The sequence below is a fragment of the Toxorhynchites rutilus genome, chromosome 3 (genome assembly GCF_029784135.1).
Source record: "Toxorhynchites rutilus septentrionalis strain SRP chromosome 3, ASM2978413v1, whole genome shotgun sequence".
In the NCBI taxonomy this organism is placed as follows: Eukaryota; Metazoa; Arthropoda; class Insecta; order Diptera; family Culicidae; genus Toxorhynchites; species Toxorhynchites rutilus.
In genome coordinates, this window is record NC_073746.1 from 157,886,278 (window position 1) to 157,913,539 (window position 27,262).

The 27,262-nt window shown below is 38.2% G+C and overlaps 2 protein-coding genes across 9 annotated transcripts in view; both read left to right on the top strand.

Annotated features, from left to right (window-relative positions):
• Positions 1 to 370: 370 nt before the first annotated feature.
• LOC129779087 (tubulin glycylase 3A-like) lies at positions 371 to 22,655 on the top strand. Of its 7 annotated transcripts, none has more exons than XM_055786346.1 (4): positions 371 to 498; positions 781 to 2,169; positions 15,149 to 15,661; positions 21,554 to 22,655. In XM_055786346.1, the coding sequence occupies exons 1-4, from the start codon at positions 489 to 491 to the stop codon at positions 22,456 to 22,458; spliced, it is 2,817 nt and encodes a 938-aa protein (XP_055642321.1). In that variant the 5' UTR covers positions 371 to 488; the 3' UTR covers positions 22,459 to 22,655. The 7 variants fall into 7 exon arrangements, with proteins under 7 accessions (XP_055642321.1, XP_055642328.1, XP_055642325.1 ...); XM_055786353.1 differs by having other exon boundaries at positions 372 to 478; positions 729 to 2,169; XM_055786350.1 differs by having other exon boundaries at positions 392 to 451; positions 729 to 2,169.
• Positions 755 to 27,262, top strand: part of LOC129779088 (tubulin glycylase 3B-like) — a 50,655-nt gene continuing 24,147 nt past the window's right edge. Inside the window, exons 1-2 of one of the 2 annotated variants that reach the window (XM_055786354.1) lie at positions 755 to 876; positions 22,593 to 24,100. In XM_055786354.1, the coding sequence (XP_055642329.1) occupies positions 22,675 to 24,100 (1,426 nt within the window). In that variant the 5' untranslated portion in view covers positions 755 to 876; positions 22,593 to 22,674. Of the gene's footprint in view, positions 877 to 22,094; positions 22,235 to 22,592; positions 24,101 to 27,262 lie in introns of those variants that run through there. The other variant, XM_055786355.1, reaches the window with a different exon arrangement.

The following is a 27,262-nucleotide window of genomic DNA, read 5'->3' on the forward strand; positions in this document are numbered from 1 at the left end:
ACAATCATACGGTTCCGCACACACCACGCGACTGTCTCATTCTACTGCTCGCTCGTGAAATCCTTGAAAAGCTTTATTTCAAAAGCTAAATCATGCCAGGATCCCCGATGAAACTTGCAAAACTTGCAACGTGCGCCCTAAACTGGGCGCTCTCACCCTCCAAATCGCCACCCCGTGTCTATGTCACGCTACGGGCTCACATACTTTAGAACACTAACGAAGTCTTTTGTGTTATGCTACCGGGCGCTTTTTATGCTTTATGCTGGTAGCTAAATAAACAAACCTCACGAAACAACTAGGATTATTTATATCGAAGAAAAATTTGTATAAAACTAGTGCCGCGACCTCAGGAGCGCCAGTATTAGATCAACCGCGGAACCGTTCGGAGGTACTTGGAAGAGGGAAACACGGCCCTGGAAGCGTTTGTGGACTATAGTGAGAGGATACGGAAGTAAATCCATTGGAATTCGTGGAAGCAGTGAGGATGCATGAATGAGTGTATGTGTGAGAGTGTTTGGGGTGAGATAGTGGTTCCGTCTTTTGGTTGAAAAGGGCGCAAGGAAGAGATACAACATCGAAAGGGTTTTCTTTGGACCGCAACGGGGCGGTAAGAGCTTAGTAGCTTCCGAGTGCTTAGTATTGTAGTGTTAGGCGTCGTGGCGCGGTAAAATATTGTCTGGTGTGGGAATTGTGTTGAGGATGTTTTCATGATTTTTGTTTTATTCAAGGAAGATTTAGTGAAATTTATTGGCATAAATGTTTTGTGTTATTTTGGAAAAGGGGTTTTCGATGCCACAGTTCTGCTGAAGATGGAGGACGAAATGAATACCAGTAGCGGTAGCAGCAGCAGTGGTAGCAGCACTAGCAGTACCAGTGGTGATAGTGATAAATGCTCTGACGCTAGTTCGAGTGAAAAGGATATTGAAAGTGAAAATGACAAGGATAATGAAGGCAACCGATCGGCCAGCATTGTAAGGGGCCAGAAGAAGGGGAAACCTGGTGCTACCAGTGGCGGAAGCGAGAATGAAAATGATAAAGAGGTTAAAGTGTTAGCGCCCAAAACAATCGAAGGAAACGTTGGACCGTTGACAGCGACGGTGAAATTCATCAATCCTTTCAAAAATAATTGGATCAACGCCGACCGTTTGAACGAGCTCAGGAAGAAAGTGCACGACGCCTCAAAGCATCACCGAGTGTTTCTTTTACGCGGGTCATTTCATACCGTTCGGCGGGCGCTGGTTGAACGGGGCTGGGTGGAAAAGCAAGATGGATTTCGGGCGAAACCGCAAGCAACCACATCGTCCTCGGGGTTTATTCTGGAAGATCTCGTCCAACAACTTCCAGAACGCAAACCGGGCGAATCTCGCAAGAATCATATCGCAAAATGTGAACGTAGCATCATGTCTCGATTTCTCGAGCATACACCCATCGATTTACTCTGGACAGCTCGCAGAGAGAAGAGTGACTGGATAGATATGACCAAGAATGCTTCGTTGATCATCAACCGCTTCAGTAAGGCTCCTTTCACAACCAAGGAAGGTATTTGTTCCGCACTGCACGACTTTCATTGGTTTTACGAGGAAGGTATGTCCGAGACATATTTTCCTCGCTGCTACAATGTGTGGAACCCTGAGGAACTGAATGAATTCATCGACAATTTCCGGCTGACCGCTTCGATGGGCCTCCTAAAGTGGCTAATCGAGGCTCACTCAAAGGATGGGATGGATGCAATACTCTCGGACGAGGGAAAAGTTCCTGGATCATGCGTCAGCTTCGCACTGGCTCGTTGCAAAGAGTACCTGGACTATTGTTTACATAACGATATCGATATTGAAGAAGATGTTAAAATTTGGGATCACGACTGGGATGTGTTCCTCACGCATCATTACTTGCTAACTCACGAGGGAGGAAAAATATTGCTTACAAAAGAGGCGGATTATGCGAGTTTGATTGAAAATTATGTAGCGGATGCGCGGTCGGTTCTGGAACAAATAAAAAACCATTGGCCGCAGTATGCATTGGATGGCTTTTTGAATATATGGATTGTGAAACCGGGGAACAAATGCCGCGGAAGAGGAATTCATCTAATGAACAACATCAAGCAGATCATTACAATGGTTAATCCTCCCATTGTGAGCAAAACGAGATATGTGATACAGAAATATATAGGTTAGTTGCTCAAATTAATTCATTTCACCTATGTCAATATTATGAAGAGCTAATAGAATAAAATAACTAGACAGATTGTAAACTAGATTGAATCTCCCCGACGATACATAAACTTTCATGATTCTGCAAATAAGATCAGATCATTTACTTGAGCTGTGCGAAAACTAAATGTTTTGGGAGACATCTCCACTGTTTCCATTGGAAAGTTTGATATTTTCCACCATAATATTATTCAGAGCTTTATTTTTCATACGCGATTCGTGTTGTATTGTATAATGTCATGTCAAGAATTGTGAAGCATCAGGTTGGAGAACTGCAGTCATGGACTGAATGTATTAGTAAAATAAAATAGAGAAGATTTCATATGTTTACTGAATTTGTAAATAAAACTAGCCAGTCACTTTAAAGTTGTGTCTCATCAAAATGGATAAAAATCATCAAAATAATTTATACCGTTTAATCCTTTATAATCTGTCTAAATTTAGACATAATGTTCGATACCATAATTACGATTGAAAAAACGGTTAGGCCCGCACCTTGGACTTAACGTTACAGATCAAATCCCGTGCAACATATGCGCCGTTTTTCTTACATACTTTCATCCACTCTTCCTTCGAATCACGTTTGTTCTTGAATACCTTCCCTGTTTTCCGGAGCTTGTCCTTCATAATCACCCCGAATTTTTCTATTGGGCAAAGTTCTGGTGGATTTGCCTCCATCGGCACAAAAACAGCGTTGGCTTCGTACCACGGTTTCGCGTCGTGGCACGATGGTATCGATCCGGCCAAAACAGATTGTCACCTTTGTGGTACCGGATGAAGAGCAGCAGGCGCTTCTGGAAGCATTCTTCTTCATATATTTGGCCGGTCGCTATGTACGGCTTGCTGAATTAGTCGCCTGTCACACCAAGTTCTTGGCAAATTTCTCGACCTTCATCTTCCGGAGCTTCTCTGGAATATCCAGGCGGGACTTGCCGACGAAAAACTACAGAGCGGGGATCTGCTTGGCGTCCACTTGATGTACGTCTCGTCGTCCATTACGATGCATTTCTGCTGCACCAAACACTCGCGATACAGTTTCTTGACGTGGGATCTGGCCACCGTATTATGTTTATAAGTTCGGTTAGGCACCTCCCCTACCTTGAATACATGAAGTACGGCCCGATTCATTGTCTGCCAGACGGACGAATTGGCCTTCTTGGCCATGTCCGAAAGGTTCGAAAGGTTCGGGTTGCGCTTGAAATAATCCCTCACCTTCCTTGCCTTCACGGGGTCGGTCGCCTTTGCTTTTCTTCCGCTGACCACTGGGTCGTCTGGATCTCCTTGTACCATACGAGACAAGGTCGAATGGTCGTTTCCCAACTGTTTTGCGATCCACCAGTGGGACTAGCCTGGATTTTCCACGAAAGCGCTCTTATTTTTTTGTCGAAACACTTCTTGTTTGGAAGGTTTCTCAATAACCACTTGACAGATTGTGACGAAATTTTGCAAATGTAAAAATTACAGTCTGAACAAGTGTAACCCAAAATTTCATCAATTGTTACCCATGTAATAAAAATTTATACACAAAAGAAAGCGTTGTATTTCTGTATCTGTATCATCAGAATAACTATGTCCACGCAACCTCATCAGTGATATGGCGATCTTTTTAAGATATTGCTTAATATCCATCCGTGCCTAGCAAATTGCAATAAAAACATCAGACTGTTCTTACTATCAATCACAACACAATGGCTTCCTCTATGTCCTCTGTGTCTGTGTACGTTGCGACTAACAGAGCAGGGGAAGAAATTAAATATTCCTGCACCTGGAAAGAGATACATGACTGGACGTTTCTGTATATGTTTCATAATATTTGAATTAATCATCTGGCATACATTCCAAATAACCAACTGTTTACTGTTTACCTGAATATGTAAACTTGACAGTTGGTTATGAAGCATGCATGTCAGATGGTTTTCAAAAATCAAACTAAAGCCAATTACCTCGGCTTTTTAGGAAAAATACTTCAGTTGCAAAAAATTTCAATTTTGTTTCTGTTATTATTATTGATTGTATTTGTTTTTGACGTAGAACTACGTCTTTCATTAAGGGTGTCAAATCAGAAAACAGGTCACGTTTTTATGAAATAAAGTAAACGTTAATAACTATTTTTGCCGTGAACGGATTTTAGTGATTTACATACCAAACGAATTTTAGATTCCCTAAGATTTGTTTGATATGCTATACATTACAATCCCATAGTCTGTATATGGTTTAAATTGATGAAAATTGGAAGCATTCCCATTTCCTCATACACTTAATCTGTCCATTTGTGTGCTTTCCCGAACAGAGCTGTTAATAACGAGCAACTTATCGACGAGCAACGAAGGTTAGGTTAGATTAGGTTTTTAATTATAGAGATTTTAAACTTTTTCAGTTCATTCTTCTCTAGCCTTGAGAAAGGCCCTTGGAAAACTTTACTCTACTCCTGCATTACACCTCCACCCTCATTGCCTTGAGAAAGGCACTCGATTCCTCGTTGTTCAGCTCGTCCAGTAACGATGTTGTCAAGTCGGCGTCTACACAAAGAATGATGAAATGAGCAACGAAGATGAAATCGTAACATGTGAAGTCTTCGTGAACAAAGGAAAAGAAGAAGAACGAACGGGAATATTTGCCTAGAATATAATTAGTTGATCTCACTGAGGCAAACTTTCATTCTTCGTGAGCAAATCGACTGAACAACATCGAGCTGGACGGCGAGGGATCGAATGCCTTTCTCAAGGCAATGGGGGGTGGAGGAGTAACACGATGGACAAAGTAAAGTTTTCAAAGGGCCTTTTTGAAAGTTAGAGACGAATGAACTGAAGTAATTGAAAGTTTCTCTAATTCAACAAGCAAGGAAAGAAGGCTAACTTTCAGTCTCGTTCTGTATTCAAAGCAATGACAATCGCTTGTTCTTTCTTGTTTTGCGTCATCACATGTATTCGTTTCGGATTAAGCTGTGGACGCGACCAAATTACTCATTCGCTGATGTCTCTGGCATTGCAATCATTGCACCAAACTGACGCCGTTGCATTAAGGTTCTGAACTACACAATTGTGAAGGGAATTGTCAAGCTAGGCTATCATCAGCTCACCTAGAAAATGAACTTTCTGGAATTTTTTCAGTGATTTGGTATCGCATGACGGTAGGAAAACTCTCTGCACAAAGTATGACAGCTAAGCTAATCTAGACTGGCAATATCAACAGAAAGAGATTCTGTTGAGAAGAGCCCAAAATGTAGATGTTTGTATATATTTATTTGCTTCAAGCCACCGAAATATGGATATTTGTGTGCGTACATGCGTACTTCATAACTCGTACGTAAAAATAGTGCATCCTCGCTACGCTGAAACCCCATTTGTATTTGGTGTTGCAAATTATGCAGCCGTAATGATAAATATAAACAAGGAAGGGAGATAGCGAAAGGGAAATATTTGAGCTAGGGTATTAGTAATGAACCTCTGCTGTCTGTCATTATAAAGGCTTCGTTGCTGCTTTTGACATTGCATCAATGCATTTTGTGCACCAAAAAAATATTTGGGGAATACCAAGTTATAAGTTATAATAAGTTATTAATTTCATTGCAGATCTTCCGTTGATTTCGATCTTTCTATGAAGGACGAAACTCGAGACATTTCAGATCATCTTCGATCATCGTTAATCCCTAATATTTTCGCTTCAAAATATAACCATATCAATTCTTCAAGAATGTTTCTCTCTGATAGTTCAAGAATCAATGTATCCACTGGTTTTGGTATCTTTAAAGAACAATACACTAGCTTTCATAAACTTGAAGACCCTTGTTCAGTGTATGTTGCCGAACTGGATGCAATATATCATGCAATTAAGACGTCACTCACCAGTTGGCAAAACCAATGGAACAGAGATGAGCTTGGAAGATGGCTATACTCTATTATTCCCAAAGTTTCAACGAAGGCCTGGTTTAAAGGGTTAGATCTTGACAGATATTTTATTAGAACTATGTCTAGATTGATGTCCAATCATTCCGCGCTAAATGCGCATCTCTTCCGCATAGGTCTTGCTACTAACAATTTATGCAATTGTGGTCAAGGATATCATGACATCGAGCACGTTGTTTTGTCATGTAATGAATTTTGCAATGAAAGAATAAAACTGGTTGCCGATTTAGAGGCTCAAGGAGCACACTCACGCATGCCAGTTCGCGATATCTCAGCTACTCGCGACCCTAATTTTATGTTCCCGACTGTCCATTCTCCCTTCCTTTCCTATTACACAAGCAGAACTTAGTATCCGTTCAGATAAGATCATTACAGGAACTATTAACATACAAAGGAGGCACTCACTACCAAAGGATACCGTTGACACATCAACTGGCGATGTAGTTGTTACGACACACCACAGGCACTGTTCCAGACAAGGATAATACCGACGAGGCAACGAAGGAATAATTTTTTTTTATATTGCACTGAAGTTGCACTGTAGTTTTAGCTAATTAGACTTAAGTTAATAATTATGTAGTTATAATATATTCAAATAGTTTTAAAATGTATTGCTTGATGGTGACTCTTTATCCACTTGAGCCTAATTAAATCAATCGCTTGCCAGTAGCAAAACTTTCTCCACTAAGGATGACAGCTTATCTCGAGCATATATTGTTCTGCGAGCACAAGAATGAATTATCAAACAATTATCGTCAAATGATTCTACAATTTAAAAAAACATTTCAGGGCGGTTATTCATCCTCCATTATTTTTTTTTTTTTTTATCCAAAATATATATTTTTATTAAGGCTCATATGGCGTCAACCTGACGGGGCCGGGAGTTCAATATTTCCACAATGTTTGCCTTATAACTATGTTAGTAATATGTAACCGATAACTCGCGGTTGGCTCGAGGTTAGTATTACAAGTGTTTTCGTAATTGTGATGTTGCTGTCTCCAATGCTCTGTACCTGTGCCCGACACGGGATACTTCCTTTTGGGATGCAGCTGACCATTAATCAGCAACGCCCCCTAGTCTGTACCCCAAATATCTAGCGTGGTGCGTCTTCTCGACTCGAGGAATCCAGGATAGAATGGTCACTAGCCGGCGCAAACATCAGCTCGTGTAGAGTTGTCATGAGCGGTACAACCTTTGGCTCTTGTTGAATGAACAGTGGACTGCACAACCTTTGGCCCGTGTATCTGTAAAGAGTGTGTGTATGTATTTCCGCGACTAAGTAAAAGTTTATAGATCGGATAGGAGGGATATGAAACAGGGACACAACGAAGGAAACATCTTTAAACGTTGAAATCGACGTTTCTGAGGAACAGGTATAAATGAAGCAGAAGATCAGGATCACGGCTACCTAAGATATCCCGGACGGGAATATCCGATTGTCTGCCTTGTGCTCTCAGTGCTCTAGAGAACTGAGAGCGAGCAGCATGGAACCGGATACACGACCAGACAATATGCTCGATGTCGTGATAGCCATCGCCACACTCACAAAGATTGTTTGCTGCGAGCCCAATGCGTTAGAGATGCGCGTTTAGGTTGTAGTGGTTGGACATAAGCCGAGATATCACGCGAATGATATCACGACCTACATTCAACCCCTTGAACCATGCACTCGTCGAGACCTTATGGATAATCGTGTGTAACCAACGACCGAACTCATCTTCACTCCACATGCGCTGCCAAGTAACGAGTGTGTGCTGACGAGGAATCTGAAAAAAAATCATTACAGGCAATTTGCCTTTCCAAAAGTGTGCCTTCTGAAGCGCCCACCTTAGCTAGCGAGTCAGCTTTCTCATTCCCTGGAATCGAGCAATGAGAGGGAACCCATGCTAAGGTAATCTTGTATAATTTTTCGACCAAAACACTCAATAGATGTCTTATTCTTGTTAGGAAATAAGATGAGCGTTTATCAACTTTCATTGAACGAATTGCCTCTATTGAGCTGAGACTGTCTGAAAAAATAAAATAATGGTCGATGGGCAATGTTTCAATGATCCCTAGTGCGTAGTATATCGCACCCAGTTCAGTGACATACACGGAACAAGGATCTTTGAGTTTGAAAGAGGCACTGGAATTTTCATTGAAGATGTCGAAGCCAGTGGACCCGTTTATGAATGAACCGTCAGTAAAGAACATTTTATCAGATCTAACTTTCCCATATTCTGCCGAAAATATCGGCGGAATATAATCGGAGCGTAGATGATCTGGGATTCCATGGATTTTTTGTCGCATGGACAGATCAAAATTGACAGAGGAATTGCAAAAGTATGGGAAGCAAACTTGGTTGGAGATGCCCGGTGAAGGGTGCACTTCATGGGTAAGGAAATCATGGTACAAAGACATAAAACTTGACAGAGGAGTCAGTTGGAGTAGATTTTCGAAGTTATCAATCACCAATGGATTCATGATCTTGCAACGGATGAGAAATCTGTAGGATAATTCTGTGAATCGAAGAGTAAGCGGGGGTACTCCTGCCAAGACTTCGAGACTCATTTATTATGGTTTTCATGGTTTCGGGACCAAGGACGCTATATATTTTTTATATTTTTTCAAGAAAGCTGAGGATTTTTTACACGAAATATCTCAAAATCAGAGATTTGTTATTTTTCGTTTTTAATTTATGATTTTTCAAATTTAACCGATGGTACAAAAAAGCATTTTTCACCTTTATCCCAAAAAAAAAATTTTTCAAAAATTCATAACTTTTAACCATTGTACCGATTTAGATGATTTACATACCAAATTAAAGATTAGCGAATAAATTGGATTCTAGTTGCATAGATCCAGTATAGTCGTATAGAAATATTGAACGAAGACTAAAAACACGTTAACTTTGAACAATAACAGCTTAAAAATGATAAAGAAGACATCTCTGAATTTTGAATATGTCAAAGAAGACTAGCTCATCTGCTTTAATTTGATATATCGTTCAGTAGTTCAAAAGTTATGATTTTTTGAGAATAGGAAAAAGAGGAAAAGATTGGTATTCCGAGCTATCGGTTAGCTTCAACAAACCATAACTTAAATTGATTTGAATTGCGTTTTCCGGACAGTTCAGAGATCCGTAAGTTTAACTTTTTAAAATTCCAAATGGTGGCCCTAGAAAAACCGTGTGTTATATGAACTGAACTGAGCTTAACTACAAACGGACTCAGGAATCGTAGAGGTAAAAAGAATTCGGAACCATTAATTATTAATAGTTTCTATTTTCAATAGTAAATTGTTGAAGAAAAAGCTGATAGATATTCCAAAATTAACATGAAAAACTCGACATTCTCTGGTCTCGATATTCATAAATGTACATAAAAATCGTTATTAACGAAACCGTCCTTACAGGAATATTGATCGATCTGTCGGTTTTTTTCCTTTCGTTTATTTATTTTAGCTGAATGCGACACGAAACCATCATCTTACAGTGTATAGTCATAGGCATTTTTATGGAATATATTAGGCTGTCATAAAAGTCCTGCGGTATTTCCGCGAGGTGTCGTTGTAAGCGCGTAGTTCTAGTTGTATTCATTCCCAGTTTCCTATATTTTCGAGCGGTTATAGGTACAAAGTGGACCGAGCGACGGAAAGTGCTACAAAAGTGCTGGAACCATACCCCGCCTTGCCTCCCCACAGGCAGCACTGTCTACACTTTCAATTATAATTATATGCGATTATTTATACTGAGTGAAAAGGCATCACTGCAGCGATAGCTTTTCTCCTTCTCGTTGAACTGTCAAAACACGAAACATGAAAGTGTTAAAGAAACAGTCGCCAATATCAGCTGGTTTTAGAGATTCTATTCTCAATTGGAATACTGCTCGGTGCAGTAAAACAACACAGAGAAAACTTCCAATCGAAGTATGGACAGGTAACAGAAGTATTTTGTATCATTGCTTTCGATCTACAGAACATTTTACCTCTATCTCATATTTTTCAGAAACCCTTAAACTCTCAATGGCACAGCAATATTCCGTTGCAATCGTTACGGACGATCGAAGGAAACTTTAAGTGCAGTTTTCATCAAATTCTTCAAACGGCATACATCATCGGGTAGAAGTGAAGTGAGGACGGAGAAGGTGGTTTCGAAGGAGACAAAAACTCGATCTGTGTCAATAAGGAAACATTATGCAGTTGCTGCAACCAGCCATCCACTGAAATCCCAATAGTCGATGATGAATTCTCCTGCTGTCGCTGTAGAGCACAAGATGCGACGAAAACAATTGAGCTGAGAGTGGATAAAGTTCCGAAGAAAATTTGCACCTGTCGGGGATTTGCTGCTGACAACATGAACGCTGCAAATGTTTGCTTTCAATTTTAGTGGCATTGTATTAAGTTTGAAAGCATTGTATGAAAAATAAATGTTTGTAAACAACGCAATTTTTTTTTTATTCCTTGGAAACTTTAAACTTTCTTCAAAACAAATACCGCCATAATAAGGTTCGAGCAGTTTTTCAATCGGTCGACGCGGTGCCAGATTGGCACAGGTTTGGCTCGTAATTGGTTGTCGAATATGAAGGGTAGATCGACAAAATTATTGCAAAATGGCACGATATCGGCACCGTTGTCGACACCACCTGTTGGGACCGATTTGGCACAACAATGTAGAGTGGGTTGTCATACTATAGCTTGTTGGAAAGGTATTTTTGCGCGCTATAATATAGTCCTTGACAGTGTTTTGTTTGGTTAAGTCGTTCGTGAGTTATAGTGTCGCAAATATGGAGCAAAATAAAGAGAAAATCCGACATATTTTACAGTACTACTATGACAAAGGCAAAAATGCATCTCAAGCTGCCAATAAAATTTGTGCAGTTTATGGACCCGATACAGTTTCCATTTCCACCGCACAACGATGGTTTCAACGCTTTCGTTCTGGTGTAGAGGTCGTCGAAGATGCGTCACGGTCCGAAAGGCCTGTCGTCGAAAATTGCGACAAAATCGCTGAATTAGCCGAGAAAGACCGGCATAGTAGCAGCCGTAGCATCGGCCAAGAGCTGGGGATAAGTCATCAAACCATTATTAACCATTTGAAGAAGCTTGGATTCACAAAGAAGCTCGATGTATGGGTGCCACACACGTTCACGCAAAAAAACACCTTTGACCGTATCGACGCATGTGAATTGCTGCTGTAAATGCAACAAAATCGACCCGTTTCTGAAGCGGATGGCGCTAACGGTCGTGGTCGAAGCCCGCTGAAGCGGCTCAGACGGTGGCCAAGCCCTCATTAACGGCCAGGAAGGTTCTGCTGTGTGTTTGGTGGGATTGTCAAGGAATAATCTATTATGAGCTGCTTCCCTATGGCCAAACGCTCAATTCGGACCTGTACTGCCAACAACTGGACCGCTTGAAGGTAGCACTCATGAAGAAGAGGCCGCATTGTCTTCCATCAGGACAACGCCAGGCCACACACTTCTTTGGTGACGCGCCAGAAGCTCCGGGAGCTCGGATGGGAGATTATTTTGCATCCGCCGTATAGTCCGGACCTTGCACCAAGTGACTACCACCTGTTTTTGTCCATGGCGAACGAGCTAGGTAGTCAGAAGTTAGCCACAAAAGAAGCCTGTGAAAATTGGCTATCCGAGTTTTTGCCAATAAGGAAGCGAGCTTCTATAACAGGGGTATTATGAAGTTGGCATCTCGTTGGGAACAAGTCATCGAACAAAACGGCGCATATTTGACTTAAAACAGATAATTGTAACTAATTTTATGAACAAATGAAAATTCAAAAAAAATACCGCAGGACTTTTTTGACAGCCTAATATTTTCTGTGGATTACTGGAGAAAAGGGTGCTTCTTTTTTAAAAGTCGACAATTGTATGTAAATATATCTTTCTCACCCAATAATGCTGTATGTAATAGTTTGATTCACGCAATTTTTCATGTTTTCTATTGGGATTAAACTTAGGTTCCATCAAAGATCATATTTTATAATAGTTCAATTAGAGAAAAAATCCCGTCAATACATTTTTCTATTCTCACAATGGATTTGAAGCAACGATTTTTTTTAATTTGCTTTTTCACTAGAAAATTATTTTTTTTCCCAATTCATGAATTGTCTCGGCTTCCTCTTTTTTTTCTTTTTCTGATAAACAGAAAGTACAACTCGTGTAATATTACACACGAGATGAAAAATGCGATCAGCAAATTTACAGCTTTGACGAGAATCAAATTTAGTTGGAATGATGAAATCTCTTAATTTTTCGTTATATTTTTCGTAGAGTGACCACCTATATAGAAATCAGAGACGTAGTCCTACGTCAAAGCGGTGAAAATTGTAATGGATTCTTAGGTGGAGTTACACATATGAATAAAAGTGATTCGCCAAATATTTTACTAAGGGCCACACTCGAGAACGGATAGTCCGATTGGAGCTGCCTTTATTTTGTTGTGTTCGTCTCTGCCCGTAGATAAATGTTACGACAAGAAAACTTGGAATATTTTGAGGAAAATTCAGAAAAAAATAAATACATTAGAAATGTAGAATGAAAATCTAAACAAAGTCTATAAATCACCTAGCTGTACGCTGCCACGCTTTGCTTTGGCACATTGTGACAAAATCAATCGGTTCTGAGCTTCTCGAGTTTTTGAACTCAACACGAACAGAACATGTTTATGTACATAAAGCCATTTTTTTCTTCTTTTTTAGTGGTTCTCAGATTTTCTTGAAAATTTGTAGCTTTGTTCCTTATCGCAAAATATAAGACTCGCGTTTTTTTATTATTTTAATAGGGTGCCTTTTTCCATTTTAGGGAGGTTCAGAAAATCAATTTTTCCCCTTTTCCAAAAATGACTTTTTTTTTAAATTCATAACTTTGAAATACAGTAATGATTCAGATGATCGATATATCAAATTTAAATCTTTTTTGAAAAAAAGTATACCAGCAACAAATTGGATTTGGAATTTATTGTATTTATTTTTAATATCTTTAACCACGTAAACTATAAAAAAAACAAGTACAATCATTAATTACGAAACCAAAATCCTAATTTTTCAACAAATACTAGCCCATTAAGTTGAGTTTGATATGATATGATCATTTGAATTTGTCCAGTAGTTATGAATCTAAAAAAAAAGTCGGACTACCCTAAAAGGTAAATGAGCACTCTAATGAAAAAATAAAAAAAAATCGGGTCTAATATTTTGCGACAAGGAACAAAACCTCCAAATTTCTGACAACCATTATGTTGGTTTGGCATGGAGTGGATGTATATATGATTAGATTTTTTTTTTTTACTTTATTTTCTCATAGAGAAATTAGAAATTTTGTGCGATTAAATTACAAATGGAACATACTTTATTCATTTGCGACCAGTATTAAATTACAATACACTGCCTTTCATAACGATAGAACCACACCATTATTCTGAGTTTCTAGAGACATGTAAGAATTCGGTGTAATTGAAGTATGTAGTGTAGTATATAATAACTATCTTCATTCGTATGACTGGTCATTTGAACTTTATTGTTGTGTTCAGGCGGGAAACATTCAAAAAACTAAAATTCCAGTGGTTCATAACTATAGAACCAGGAGGAAAAACACTCATTTCTTTACAAAATTAACTTCTGTTTTAGTATCAAAAACACTGTGATAATTGGGTAGTTTGGCATCAATTTGTCATCAATGGTTTAATGAATAGGGGCTTCAGATTCTGGACTGGTCAGCTTGTTTACCAGATCAAAATCCTATCAAGAACTTATGAGAAGTGATCGTACGAATAGTAGATTTAGCTTACAAGCAGTATGAATGATTTGAAGAGCTTAAACGAGCAGTATAGTATCCTCTGCATAGAACGAAATAGACACTACAACACAGCGCAGCTTGGTCTAAACCACCCTGAATGGGTTAATTGAACTGATTGAGAACTGAAGATGACCTACGAATTGAAAATTTATTGTAATTCATGTGGAATTGACATTAATTTTGTAAAGGAGTGAGAGTTTTTCCATCTGGTTCTATATAGTTATGAAACACTGGAATTTTAGTTTTATGAATGTTTCGCGCCTGGACACAACAATAAAGTTCAAATAGCCAGTCTTTTATACAGTTATTATATCCTACACAATATACTTCAACTCAATCTATGGAAACTCAGAAAAAAGGAGTGGTTACATAGCTATGAAACGCAGTGTAGTCTTACTTTATTCCTTGAATAATTGTCTTCGTAGGGTTCTCAGAAGAAAACAGAAAAGACACCGTTAACGAAATACGCTCGTTTACTCAATGCTAACCATAGCATTTGAACCATCTGTTGGATTGATTTTGAATGAACTACAAACATTGTGTTCAATATTTTCTCAGTGGTTGTAGCTGTACAGAAAAATACTCTTCATTTCATCCTTCGAGATCTAGGCTCAAATTTTTCAATGATTCTCGACAAAATTGCCATACATATCAGAACCCCGTATTCATTTTCCCTCCAGCTTTATTATTCCTACCGAGATAACGTAACTTGTTGATACCACCAGAAATTAGCGATGGAAACCGAGGTGCAGAAATGGAAATTGAACAAACAATTGTTCGAATACCGTCAATCAAGACGCATGCAAGCTTTATCAAACAATCATGGATATGACCTAGTTCGGCACCACTGAAATTCCACTGATGTTCCGATATGTACGGACACAAAGTGTTACACAAACAGAAAAGTTGTGAGTCTGGAAATGTAAAATATTTAGATGTCACCCTTCAACATTAGCACCTCCAACCTCTGTAAAGTTGTAACCGCTTTACGATTTAGAACTATGTCTATGTCATGCGATGTTATGTTGGCTTTGGAAGTCAATAGCAAGTTTTACGCCGCTCATACCATACTTTGTTGCGAATAAACGTGGGTGTAAATTTGGGACAAGGTGTATGCTGTTCTGGATTACCATTCTCGGGAGGCACATCTGTTTACCAGTGTAATAAAAAAAATTGTTGTTTCTATACGATGCCTGTAACAATCTAAACAACTCAATTGAATGATTGTCATGTTTCCCCTTTCAGAGCGCCCCCTCATCATTCACAACACAAAATTCGACATACGACAATGGTTCATGATAACGAGCGTCCAGCCGTTGATCATATGGTTCTACAAAGAAAGTTACCTACGTTTCAGTTCCCAGCAGTACAATCTCATGAACTACCACGAATCAGTGCACCTGACCAATCATGCCATCCAGAAGAAGTACCACAACGCGGAACGGGACGAACGACTTCCGCACGAAAATATGTGGGACTGCCACACGTTCCAGGCGTACCTGCGCCAGATCGGCAAGTACGAAATGTGGTCCGAACGAATTTATCCGGGAATGCAAAAGGCAATCATCGGCTCGCTGTTGGCTTGCCAAGATAACATGGATCGTCGACCGAATACCTTCGAGCTGTACGGAGCGGATTTCATGATAACCGAGGACTTCTACCCGTGGCTGATAGAGATCAACTCGAGTCCAGATTTGGCACCCAGTACGAGCGTTACGGCACGCCTTTGTCCGCAGTGCGTAGAGGATACTATTAGAGGTAGTTGTATTATCTATTTGAATATTCTATAGTCTTAGAAACACTTTTTTTTCAATTTCTGGCCATAGTTTGATTCAGAACGATTTGTTGTTCGGACACCATTTGTATTGTTGCAAATTGTGTCTCACCGAAGAAATTGAATTGACTCGAAAGAAAGTTTCATGCAATGATTCTTTCTTTCAATGTAGGACTACGTCTTATATATATCCATTCCATGCCAAACCGATATTGTGCTTCTCAAAATTTCGTGAAAATTGGTAGTTGTGTTACTTAACGCAAAATATTAGATCCGTATTTATTTTCACTAAGGTGACTATTTCCATTTTAGGGTGGTCCGAAAAATCAATTTTCCCCTTTTTCCAAAGACGATTTTTTTCAAAACTTGTAACTTTTCAACAACTGAACCCATTCAGATGATCGAAATATCATATTAATGCCAATTTGCTAGTCTTGTTTCGATAATGTGAATAATATGATAGTGATAACGTAACCATGTTACAATCGCTATAAATCAATGTAGGCGCATTATAGTCTAGGAATATTGAACGAAGACTGGAAACATGTCAAACTCAAAACGAAAAAAAATACCTCTCTTGTTTTTGGAGATGTTGTGTAAAAAAAATCCAAATCATGATCATAATTTCTCTTTATAAAAATTTATAAAAAATTAAATAAAATCAAAATAGAACAAAATCGTTAAAAAACAAAAAAAAAATAACTTTGAACGCCTTGTGGTATAATTAGCAACTAGAGACTTAGGGCTTTTCGACAAACCCAAACTCGTCTTGATTACATGTGATTTTCATGAAGAAAAATCGATTTGCATTTACTAGTTGCGTGAAAACCCCCAAATCGGACAAACCAACATCAATTACCTCGATTATACACAATTTTGGACTCGATTATACACAATTCGAAAAACAAAATATTTCGAAAAACGAAAAATATATGCATAAAAATATGCATATGAATATATACAGGATATACAGGGTAACTTCGACATAACGTACATTTCGCTTTCAAAATTGCACGTTGTATCGAATTGTACGTTATATCGAAGCATAATAAAGAACTCACAAACGTAGTCTATAATACATTATTGTGTTGCTATTTTAGTAAAGTTAATGAATAAATTAAATCAGAAGACAAAGCCAGCCTTTCTCATGTTGTTTCCCTTCGTACTGTTGATTAAAGATTGATTGATGTAGAATCTGAAATCACAAAACTAGCTGTATTACGGGATTGATTAAAAGTACAAAACATGTTTTAGCATCACAATACAAATAATTCACTGTTCTTTCTTTAAAAAAATATTAAATTTTTTGTCCTTTACACTTTGAAAATGTGTACGTTATATCGAAGTTTCCCTGTACAATGAAAAAACATCCATGACTGTATATAATCGAGTACGCCCTGTATTGGTGTATAAAATTAATTACCATATTTATTAGATGTTTATTCATTTTGTTGAATTTTGATGAAAAATTGATGTCATGTTTACTCACTTACCCAAAGTTTTTAAATTGGTAACTAATTTGTATGAATAGGAAAAAACCAGAGATATATATATTTTTTAAATGGCTATAGAGCATTTTTATGCCAAATCAACTGACCGCTGACTCGACTCTCTCCGTTTATTTTAAAACTTTGTTCTTATGATGGGAATTACCTAAAATCAAAATTTTCACTATAACATTATCAATTTAAATCTCTACTGATTTTTTAAAAGGGCGTATTCAAAATCATTGGTCTATCTTTAAAGAAATCCTTATTAAAAATCCAGATGTCTAATTAAAATATGATCCTTGACAAAGTTGTTTGAAAATTATTAAACTATTTAGGAAAAATAACATTTTAACTGCACTGTTAAAAAATCTTACTCAAAATTTGAATTTAATATTAAAACCTTTAGATCTCAAAACACCTTCCTCCCATTTATATTTTTGTATATTTTTATTGGACAACTCTTCAAATTCAACAGAGTTTGATGTACGGTGGTGTCGTGGTAATGTCTCTAAAATCAAGATATGAATTTTGGAAAATTTTGAAACATACTTTGTGAAATAGTAATCATTTAAGAAAACTATATATAACGCTTTATCCTAGGACTAGGTGTTTTGAAACATAATAGATATAGATATTTGCTCTATAGGGGTCTGAGGTATCACTTCATTCTGGAAAAGGGGTCTATTGCTCAAAATAGAATCCCTGCTCTAAACCATGTAAAAAATAAAAATGTATAAAAAACAGATACAATCAATAATTACGAAAGCAAAATCCATTTTTTGCGAGCACATTTTTTTAAAGAAGGCTAATTTGCTTTAATTCAATATATCGATTATCTTAATCGGTCTAGTAGTTCAAAAGTTATGAATTTTCGAAAAAAGTCATTTCTGGAAATTGGAAAATTTGGGGGAAATTGATTTTCCAGACCACCCTAAAACGGAAATGGCCACCCTAGCTGCCCAAAACGCTTCCCATTCCATGCATAGTTCGTTACCTATGTTTCAAATGAAAAAATATTGTTCCAATAATATAAATATATTATAAATCACATCAGCATTTGTTGAATCTATCAGGACTATCGCGATTATACTTTTTTTCGTAACCGAAGATAACTAGAAAAAGTTAAAAGGACTAGAAATATTAGGTTGTGGAGAAAGAAATCCATTATTTTTTGCGGTAGACAATGTCAGACAATTGATGAAGGGATAACTATGTAATAATTCAAATGTAATTCTCAAATCAAGTGATAGTGAAACCAAGGGAATACCCTAAAGAAGCAATTAGGATACTAATTTTATAGTTATATCATCAGTGCATTCAGCATTTCAAAATATTAGAACAAAGTGTCCGAAATATGAAGAACGGTAGATGAGTATAAATATGGAATTATTTATACAAAGATACACATAAAATTCAAGTTTTTTTAACTTGCTGGGGGTCCAGAATAGAACCGAGGCAACTTGATTATGCGTCCGTGTTCGGGAAATATTTAGTTCACCACAAATGCAGGAGAGTAAAAAAGTTCTCACAGCTGGCATGTTTAGAACGAACTAGATTATATACAGTCTCCAATTTTTCTTCACTGTATATAATCGAATCCTGTATATAATCGAATATTTGTTCTGTATGCATATATTTTTGGTTTTTTTTTTTTGAATATAAAAGAACAATTTAATTTCTTATTCATCCCCTTAAAGTCACGAGATACCTTTATCATACAAAACAAAAAATCCGAATTCTTCCAGGAGGTGATAGAGGATCATATTTGATGAAAAAATACTTTTACGCATATGATCGAATTTCAACAATGACAGAGTTATTAAACTGACTCTAATTCAAAAATTACGCTACGTAGGACAATTCTGTTGTCTCCATTTGAAAGATGAGAAAATTTAATAAAGGATACAGTTGTAAGACTTTCAATTCAGTAGATTTAAGTAAGATTTTAGAAGCGAAAAACTTAAAAGTTAGTGATTATTCCTAAATTTATCCAAAAATACATAATAAACTTGCATGTTTCCATCATCCAAATTAAAGCTCTCTAACCGTTTGTTCTTCTACTTGCAATTACTGCTGCAATATCAATTTAAACAATTCCTGATGAAAATCCAATCAAAATCTTCAAAATCACGATTTTCACTTCGCGGTACTCATAATAACCAATTAACTTTCACTTTAACGTTGAAATATTTAATTTTCGCTTGAAATAAGTGTTATTTAAAACATGAAACAAATATATTAACGGTACTGTTGTTTCCAAATTATGCTTCGCTTCCACTTTAGTTGTTTTGGTCTGTACAATTTGAGGAGCACAAATTTTGCTAATCAGAACGTGACATTGCTAATGCTTGACAATTTGCAAATAGTCAATAGTTGGATTTAAGAAAAAAATATGATTCTCTTCAATGTGATTGATGCATATAAATATTTGTTGCGATCTAGCGGTCGAGTTATAAGTGATCTTTTATTACATGTGACGAGTTCAGTTTTTCTAGATTTTCATTTAACACTCTATACCTACCTTTTAAATGTGGTCCTACGTTAAAACTAGTGGGAAGTGGCGGACAATTTGTTGAATGACATAACCCAATCAAAATCTTCAAAATCACGATTTTTACTTCACGGTACTCATAATATCCAATTAACTTTCACTTTAACGTTGAAATATTTAATTTTCGCTTGAAATAAGTTATATTTGAAACAAGCAAATAAGAATTGGGAGAGAAGAGCATAGGACTCAGGCAAGTGAGACCATTGACTCCAGTCACATCGCAAACACAGCTAGGGCAACCGCGGGTAAGACGGACAGTGGGGGTATGATGGACAGGTGGTTGATTTGTATAGTTGTATTATGAATTTCAAATTTATGTTGATGGGAACCCCCTCTACATGCTATTCTAGAATATTTATGGCTTCGATATCAAGCATTTTGAGTGGTTTAATTTCAAAATTGAATTCGCTGATGGTTATATTTCGGTTTGTGAGTTAACAGTGAAGCGGTATTAGGTATGTACGGAAAAGTTAATTTATTCGTAAATGATGAATTTAAATAATTGAAATAATTGCACTGGTGGGGTTGAAATGGACATTCACATCCAATGCATGATAGCAAGTGAAGGGGAGAATATTGAACTATTTTTGATATTGCTTTCTCTTTTTGTTCTCTTTCAGTTACTAGACGCACAAACACTGAGAGAGCGAAATTATTCCTCTCGCGAGCGATAAACTTTGACGCTTCGTATATTATTGACCTGTCCATATTTCCCCCACTACATGTTCACTATACCCGCATCGATAAAAATGTTGTACTTTTCGGCTTGTTTTAATTTCAGTAAAGAACATAAAAAATACATTTTTATAAAACATTTGGCTAATTATTTCGAAAACCAGTATGTTGAGCTGTAAGAAACTGCTTTTATGTTTTAGAAAACATGAGTTTCCAAAGAATAAAATGAAGTTTTCCTTAACATGTCCATCTTACCCCCATCTCTCCTAAATGGATTTCCGAGCGAGCGTCACCTTTTCCTCGCATTATACAACAAAATGGTGCATATTTTCCCCAAATCGGACAATCTGAAACATTTTAAATAATGTTTTACATTTTACGCAAAAATAGTGGATATGTTTTTCCCCAACCTAATATTATATTTTTCTTCTATTTTGCGTTAGTGATCCTTTGTGCATATTCTGAAGCAAACAGCTTAACATGTCAGTTCAGAACGATAAACTGACGATTTTCCTAAACAGCGGCAATATTTATTCAGTTGCTTTTCCTTCTTCTTCTTTCTTTCTTCTACTTCTTTTTCTTCATCTCCTTCCTCAGTATCCATAGAGTAGAATGATGAACGGTGGTTAGCTACAATAGTTTTCGCAATGGTACTGTTGTTTCCACATTATGCTTCCCTTTCACTTTAGTTGTTTGTTTTGGTCTGTACAATTTGAGGAGCACAAATTTTGCTAATCAGAACGTGATATTGATAATGCTTAGCAATTTGCAATTATTCAATAGTTGGCTTTAAGAAAATATGATTCTCTTCAATGTGATTGATGCATATAAATATTTGCTGCGATCTAGCGGTCGAGTTATAAGTGATCTTTTATTATATGTGACGAGTTCAGTTTTTCAAGATTTTCATTTAACACTCTATACCTACCTTTTAAATGTGGTCCTACGTTAAAACTAGTGGGAAGTGGCGGATAATTTATTAAACGACATATAAAAAAATATAATATTATAAAAATTTATCCGGTTTTCATGTTATCTTCCTAATTCAAATATGTGTTCTTCATCTTTCTTGATTTCATATAATGATCACAAACATTTTTAGCTACTATTTTCACACGCGGTTCCTATTACTAAAACTTTTATTTCTTTTTTTTTCTCAGTCGTGATCGATCGTCGCCACGAACCAAACGCAAGCACCGGTTCGTTTGAGCTGATCTACAAACAGGTTATCCCAAAAACGCCTGCCTACATGGGTCTAAATCTACAGCTGCGCGGCCACAGAATCACGCCGAAAAGTTCCATCAAGAAGGATCGCTTGCGCGTTCTCCCCGTTAAGCCAGTGCAGAACGTCCTCCAGGTATCACGATTGGCTGCCTCGGCTGCCCCGAGACCGATAGCAGCTCCCGTGATAATGGATCTTATCGATTGTCTACAGTTCGATACCAAGCTCCAGGAGGACGAAGAAACGCGTGTCCGAACGGCGCTCTATCGCAAGGCGGGGTTCTCGCCAAGGCCCAATTTGCGGTATGATTTTGCCAAGAAGAAATCCTATATTATCGCGAAGACGGGTGATTTTTTCCGCAGAAGCGGTGCTCCGAAGTATCTAGCTGATAATGAAACGTATATTGATAACATAGAAGATTGGGAACGAGCTACGACCAGCATCTTCCAGAGTAACTACGCCAATACACTGCATTCACTCACCGCCAACCGAAACACTCCTCTCGGATGTGGAGAGTTGCAGACGTCACCAAGTGCCAGTTATACTAACCTGAAGTACTGCCCGAAAACTGCGCCTAACGCCAATAATTGTGATGACCTAGATAGTGCAAATGTCAATGGTGAACGAAGCACCACATTATGTGAAAACTCTTCCGGTTACAGTAGATACAATAAACTATCCACCAATAGTAATAAGATGGCGCTGACATCGACATTGGATAACTTATACACACTTGGGTTGAGCCTTCGGAAACAGACTGTGGTTAAAAGCCCCAAGGCATCCCGATCCAACGCCAGCTACACACAATCAAACGAAAATCTAGTCGAGTTAGAAAAAACTTAATTAGCTAAGCAAAAAAGTAACAAACTACGTACTCTTTAAGTAAGAGAAAACGTAGCAATCGTCCTGTTCTTTAGTGTGTAGTGACGTTCCGTGTACCTCCACCAGATAAATGTAACACATTTCTGTATTTACAGCGTTTTAGTGCTTCGAAATTAGATTGTTATTGAAATCCGAGTTAAACCAGAAACAAATTAATAGTGGAATTATAGTGAATCAATGCAGCTGAAGGTTAAATTTGTTGAAGATATATGGGACCATGATCCCGGTGTTGATCTATCTGATGTAACGCTGAAGCTTGGAGAATTGAAACCGCAACACGATGATGATGTGCAGTTAAAGAATGATCTTTTATTAAACCGGATAGATTACGTTAATAATAAAAATCGGGACGTTGCAAAAACAGGCCCTTCGGATGCGGTCGAACGAAACAATTCACCAAAAATGAACACGCTCCCGAAAGAATCAAATGTGAACCAAATTGAAGATGTGCAGATGAAAAAAGATTTTCCATTTAGACGGATAGATTTCGATAACAGTAAAAATCGCGGCGTTCAAAAACCAAATTCAGCTGATGTGGCCGAACGCAACAATTCCCCAATGATGAACACGTTCCCAAGAGCCAAAAAACATGATGACGACGATTTTATTCTGAACCAGAAGAAACGAAGATTTTTCCATAATTATAGCTTCAACTTTAAAAAACATAAACAGTTGAAAGAAAAAATTGCCGCCGCTGTGGAGAAGAAGAATGTTTTTTCGATAGTTGGAAATTTTCCGGCATTAAGAAAAGCACTCAAGAAACGTAATTGGTTGGAGAAAAAACCGTGCAAAGGAGTTCTCGTGGAAGACCTGTCCATGCATTCGCTACTTCATAAAGCCCAGGACGGAAATGAATACGAGGAGGCTCTGATATCGAAGATTCTTCGACCGTATAACGCAGACTTCATCTGGCAGAACCGTCATCTGAAGGAATCGAAAAAAGATCGTTTCTATACGCCTTATCGGAGCAGAATCTACTACGAGCGGTCGTCGGACTTCACCATAAAGGAAGGGCTTGTGAAGGTCATCGAGTCCATCCACTGGCACCACGAGGATGGCATCGCAGAACTCGACTGCCCTCGCACCCATCTGCTGGATTCGGAGGATGCAATCACAAAGTTTCTCGAAGACTTCCAACTGACGGCTTGTACCAGCTTCTTGTTCTACCTGTCCAAGTATCTGGACGCGCTGTTCGACGCGGAAGGAACAAAAACGGTCGACATCATCCACACGGCGATGAAGTTCTGCCGATACCATCTCGCTTGCGCTCGCCATGAAGATGTGGACTATCAGGAGTACTGTGAACCTTTGCTTACCCTCGAAGACAGAACGACAATTGTGGAGATTTTGCACGAGGATGCCAGATTCAAGCTGCTGCCGGGGCATGAAATTTTGTCCCTGGTTGCACAGGTGAAGAAACTGGTATTGGAGGCGACCAAGAACTTCCGGGACATGAAAGTGGACGGCGTTCGGAATATTTGGATACTGAAGCCCGGCAACCGATGTCGGGGATTGGGGATTATGATCTTCAACGATGACCGTAAGCTGCTGGACTACGTGGACAGTAACCAGGATTTGAAATACGTTGCGCAGAAGTACATTGGTAAGTTAGAACATTGTTCTCACTAAGTTACCCGAATATTATTGGCGGGAAGAGTTGCGATATTCTGGATTGGAACAATTTAGGAGATTTGTTTTGTTTGGCAGGCACGTGTAAAACACATTTCCTATACATTCGCTAGTGCATTTGATACGAGCCGATCATAACCTAGGATACAAATAGTCGTTTGTAGCAACGTTGTATTTCGGGCATGTGCCCGAAAAAGATTTCTAGCATGGGTCTACTGAAGAAATTCTGTTTTTTCAAACTTTTTTTTTAACTTTTTTTTTATGTTTATAAAAAAATAATGAGAATGACAAAGTTCAGAGAAGATTTGAATCCAATAAGTAATCCTAGCGATTGATAGCTAATTCTCATTCTGATAGAAACAGCACGCTATTGCTGTGGTTTCACACTTCTTCGCCATGTGCCAATCAAACCGAGATATCCTGCTGGAAATAGATCGAATGTGACCTTCACCTCAAAACAACAGCAACAAGGCGCAAGCATTATCACGCACGACACCGCCCCAATAAATGTGCCTGAAATATGCATGGACGCATTCCTGCTGGAGTTGGTCGTGCGAAAAACAACCCTCGTCGTCATAACATAACGGAGGTTCTTTCATGCAACGTAACCCCTCGCATAGCATAGTGACCCAATTATCGATCATTGCTACCCTTCACGATAGAAACTGACGTTATTTTGCATATGAGCTATGTTTGCTTATCACATCGAACTTTGTTTTTATTTTATTCGTTTTTCGTTTTGAATGAGGGGAAATTTGGGGAAAAACAAATATAAAGAACTGGCTGACCCGGCAAACTTCGTCCCGCCCAAAATTTATTTTTCGTTATCACATTCACGTTTTCTTACTAAGCGCACGTTCATGGGTCCAATTGCAGAACTGTTCATTGATTGATCTTCTAATCTACCCTTTTAATTACCTTTTACTATTAAATTCCTAGTACTTCTACCAAAACTTGTTGTTATAATATCAGATCATTTTCAGACACAATTCTCGCTCAAGATTTTTCAACCACTTGCAAATAACACGTTTCTCCGTTGCATGGAATAAATGTTTGATACAGAAAATATGATAGAATAAAGACAGACCTAAATCGAACAATTCCTTTCTCAAGTTTTGCTCTTATCAACACATTCGGCGATCCATTTTTATTTATATAGATAGAAGAAGCTATAGGAGTGAGTTTTAGCTCAATTCCGTTAGCGCAAAAATCAAATGGACCAACAACGCTTGTCACTGTGTAATTGTAGAACATATGTGAATTGAATTTTCTGAATTTTCCCGTTTTCCTTCAGAGTTTTCCGAAAATTCTCAATTGTTATGTTTGGTTGAAATATGTGTATTATTTTCATGGAACCCCCTCTCTATTCCAGAGGAAGGAGGGGTGTCATACCATCATAGAAACATTTCTCATACCCAAAACCCCACACATTCCAAATTTAATTCCATTTGCTTGATTAGTTCTCGAGTTATGCGGAAGTTTGTGTTTCATTTGTGTGGCCGTAGAGAGGAAATGGGTATGTCGAACCAGCAGCGTAGTGTGCGGGTGGCAAACCCGGCATTTGCTAGGGACCCTTTGGGGCGCCGCAATCCAAGAATTTCCATTAGCAATTTTTTCCCCGTATTATTATATTACATTTCATCTTTTAATTGAGTAAAAAACATCCATCATGAATAGTTGCTTTTGACCGTAATTGAGCTTGAGCTTGGGTAGACTGTACAATTCGTAGTTGCTCTCCATGATTGACCAGAACCAACCAAATTACACAAAGAACACACAGAATGACACTTGGGACTAGCAAATCATTCTCGTTGTGCAATTTTCGGTGATTCAAGCTTTAAATGGTCAATAACGACGCCGGCCACGTCCTTACAGTCACCAGGAGAACGGAAGGAATGTTAGTTTGATATTCACCGCCCGAAGGCCAGAAGGGTCGCCTCTATAGTGTGGTTCCCTAGCGAATATCATGGAAGGGATAGTTGTTAGTAGGGAGAGGCAAGAATCAGGATTCACTGTGGTAAGTGATGTGATTGTGTAACGCTAACTATCGACGAGTTCATCTTTGGTAACCTGAGAAGGAAAACCTGTAAAATTAATTGGACTTAACACGTATTCTACTTACGTGATATTCTACTTTCATCGCACATTCTTTTAATCTAAATCAAATCGCGACAGCGAAGAGTTATAATTTGGAAACCTGAGAAGATCACCGAGAGCTCGTCTAAAACTAATCGGACCGGCAATATACCTCGTTGATCATTGAGCGTAGCATTTATCAAAAATTAAAGAATGAAAGAGTTGAAGGACTAACCAATTAAATATGAAAGAATTCGACAATTAGAGAACTGCAGAATTAAAGAACTAAAGCATGAACGAAACCAAGAATAAAGGAACCAAAGTATCAAAGAATTGAGGAATCAAACAATTAATAATCTAACGAGCCTCCGTTCTGCTGAGCACGAAAACTACTCGACACTTTCTGTGCCCTATACACGCGCCGGCGAACTTCAGCATCCACCTAACAGAACACGAGACTCTTCCCCTCCTTTTCTTACTTTTCGAACTAAACTGGAAAATGATTTTTCGAGGAAACTTCTCTAAAATCAATCGGACCTGAGTTTAATGCCATTGCTCTTCGCGCATAATCTTTATCGAACTCTAGTTTCGACGACGGAGAGTTATTTTTGGGAAACCTGAAAAAATAACCACGAATCGTATGCAATCGCGAGAAGTATACAACTACACAGTACTGTACCGGTGCGGCCACCAATATCCCCCCTGCCCCACCCGCATAGAAAAAATAAAATAGCCTGCCTCCCCTCGTCAGTCCTCGCACAATCAAATCCTCGTATGTGTTCCGTGCCATTATAATCGCACTCAAGGCTACAGTGGATCCGAGCTCTAACAAAAACTTGATTGCACAATAGAGATGTGCCATCCGCTCATGAGCTATTCATTCGAATCGCTTCATCATAGTGAGCGGATTCGGATTGGCTCGCAATCAAAACAACGCAGCTCATCAGCTCATTACGGAGCCGGAGAGGAAAAAGGTTTTTGTTTTGTAGATATTCAATCGTTCCATTGAATTTTTCTTACATCGTCAAACAAAATAATAAACATTACTATATGCTAGTAA

Excerpts from the sequence above, each read along its gene's own strand:
- LOC129779087 (XM_055786345.1), top strand. The coding sequence starts at position 708 with ATGATTTTTGTTTTATTCAAGGAAGATTTAGTGAAATTTATTGGCATA. Across the intron at positions 2,170-15,148 it reads TGTGATACAGAAATATATAG|AGCGCCCCCTCATCATTCAC; the intron begins GTTAGTTGCTCA and ends TTCCCCTTTCAG. Across the intron at positions 15,662-21,553 it reads CGTAGAGGATACTATTAGAG|TCGTGATCGATCGTCGCCAC; the intron begins GTAGTTGTATTA and ends TTTTTTTCTCAG.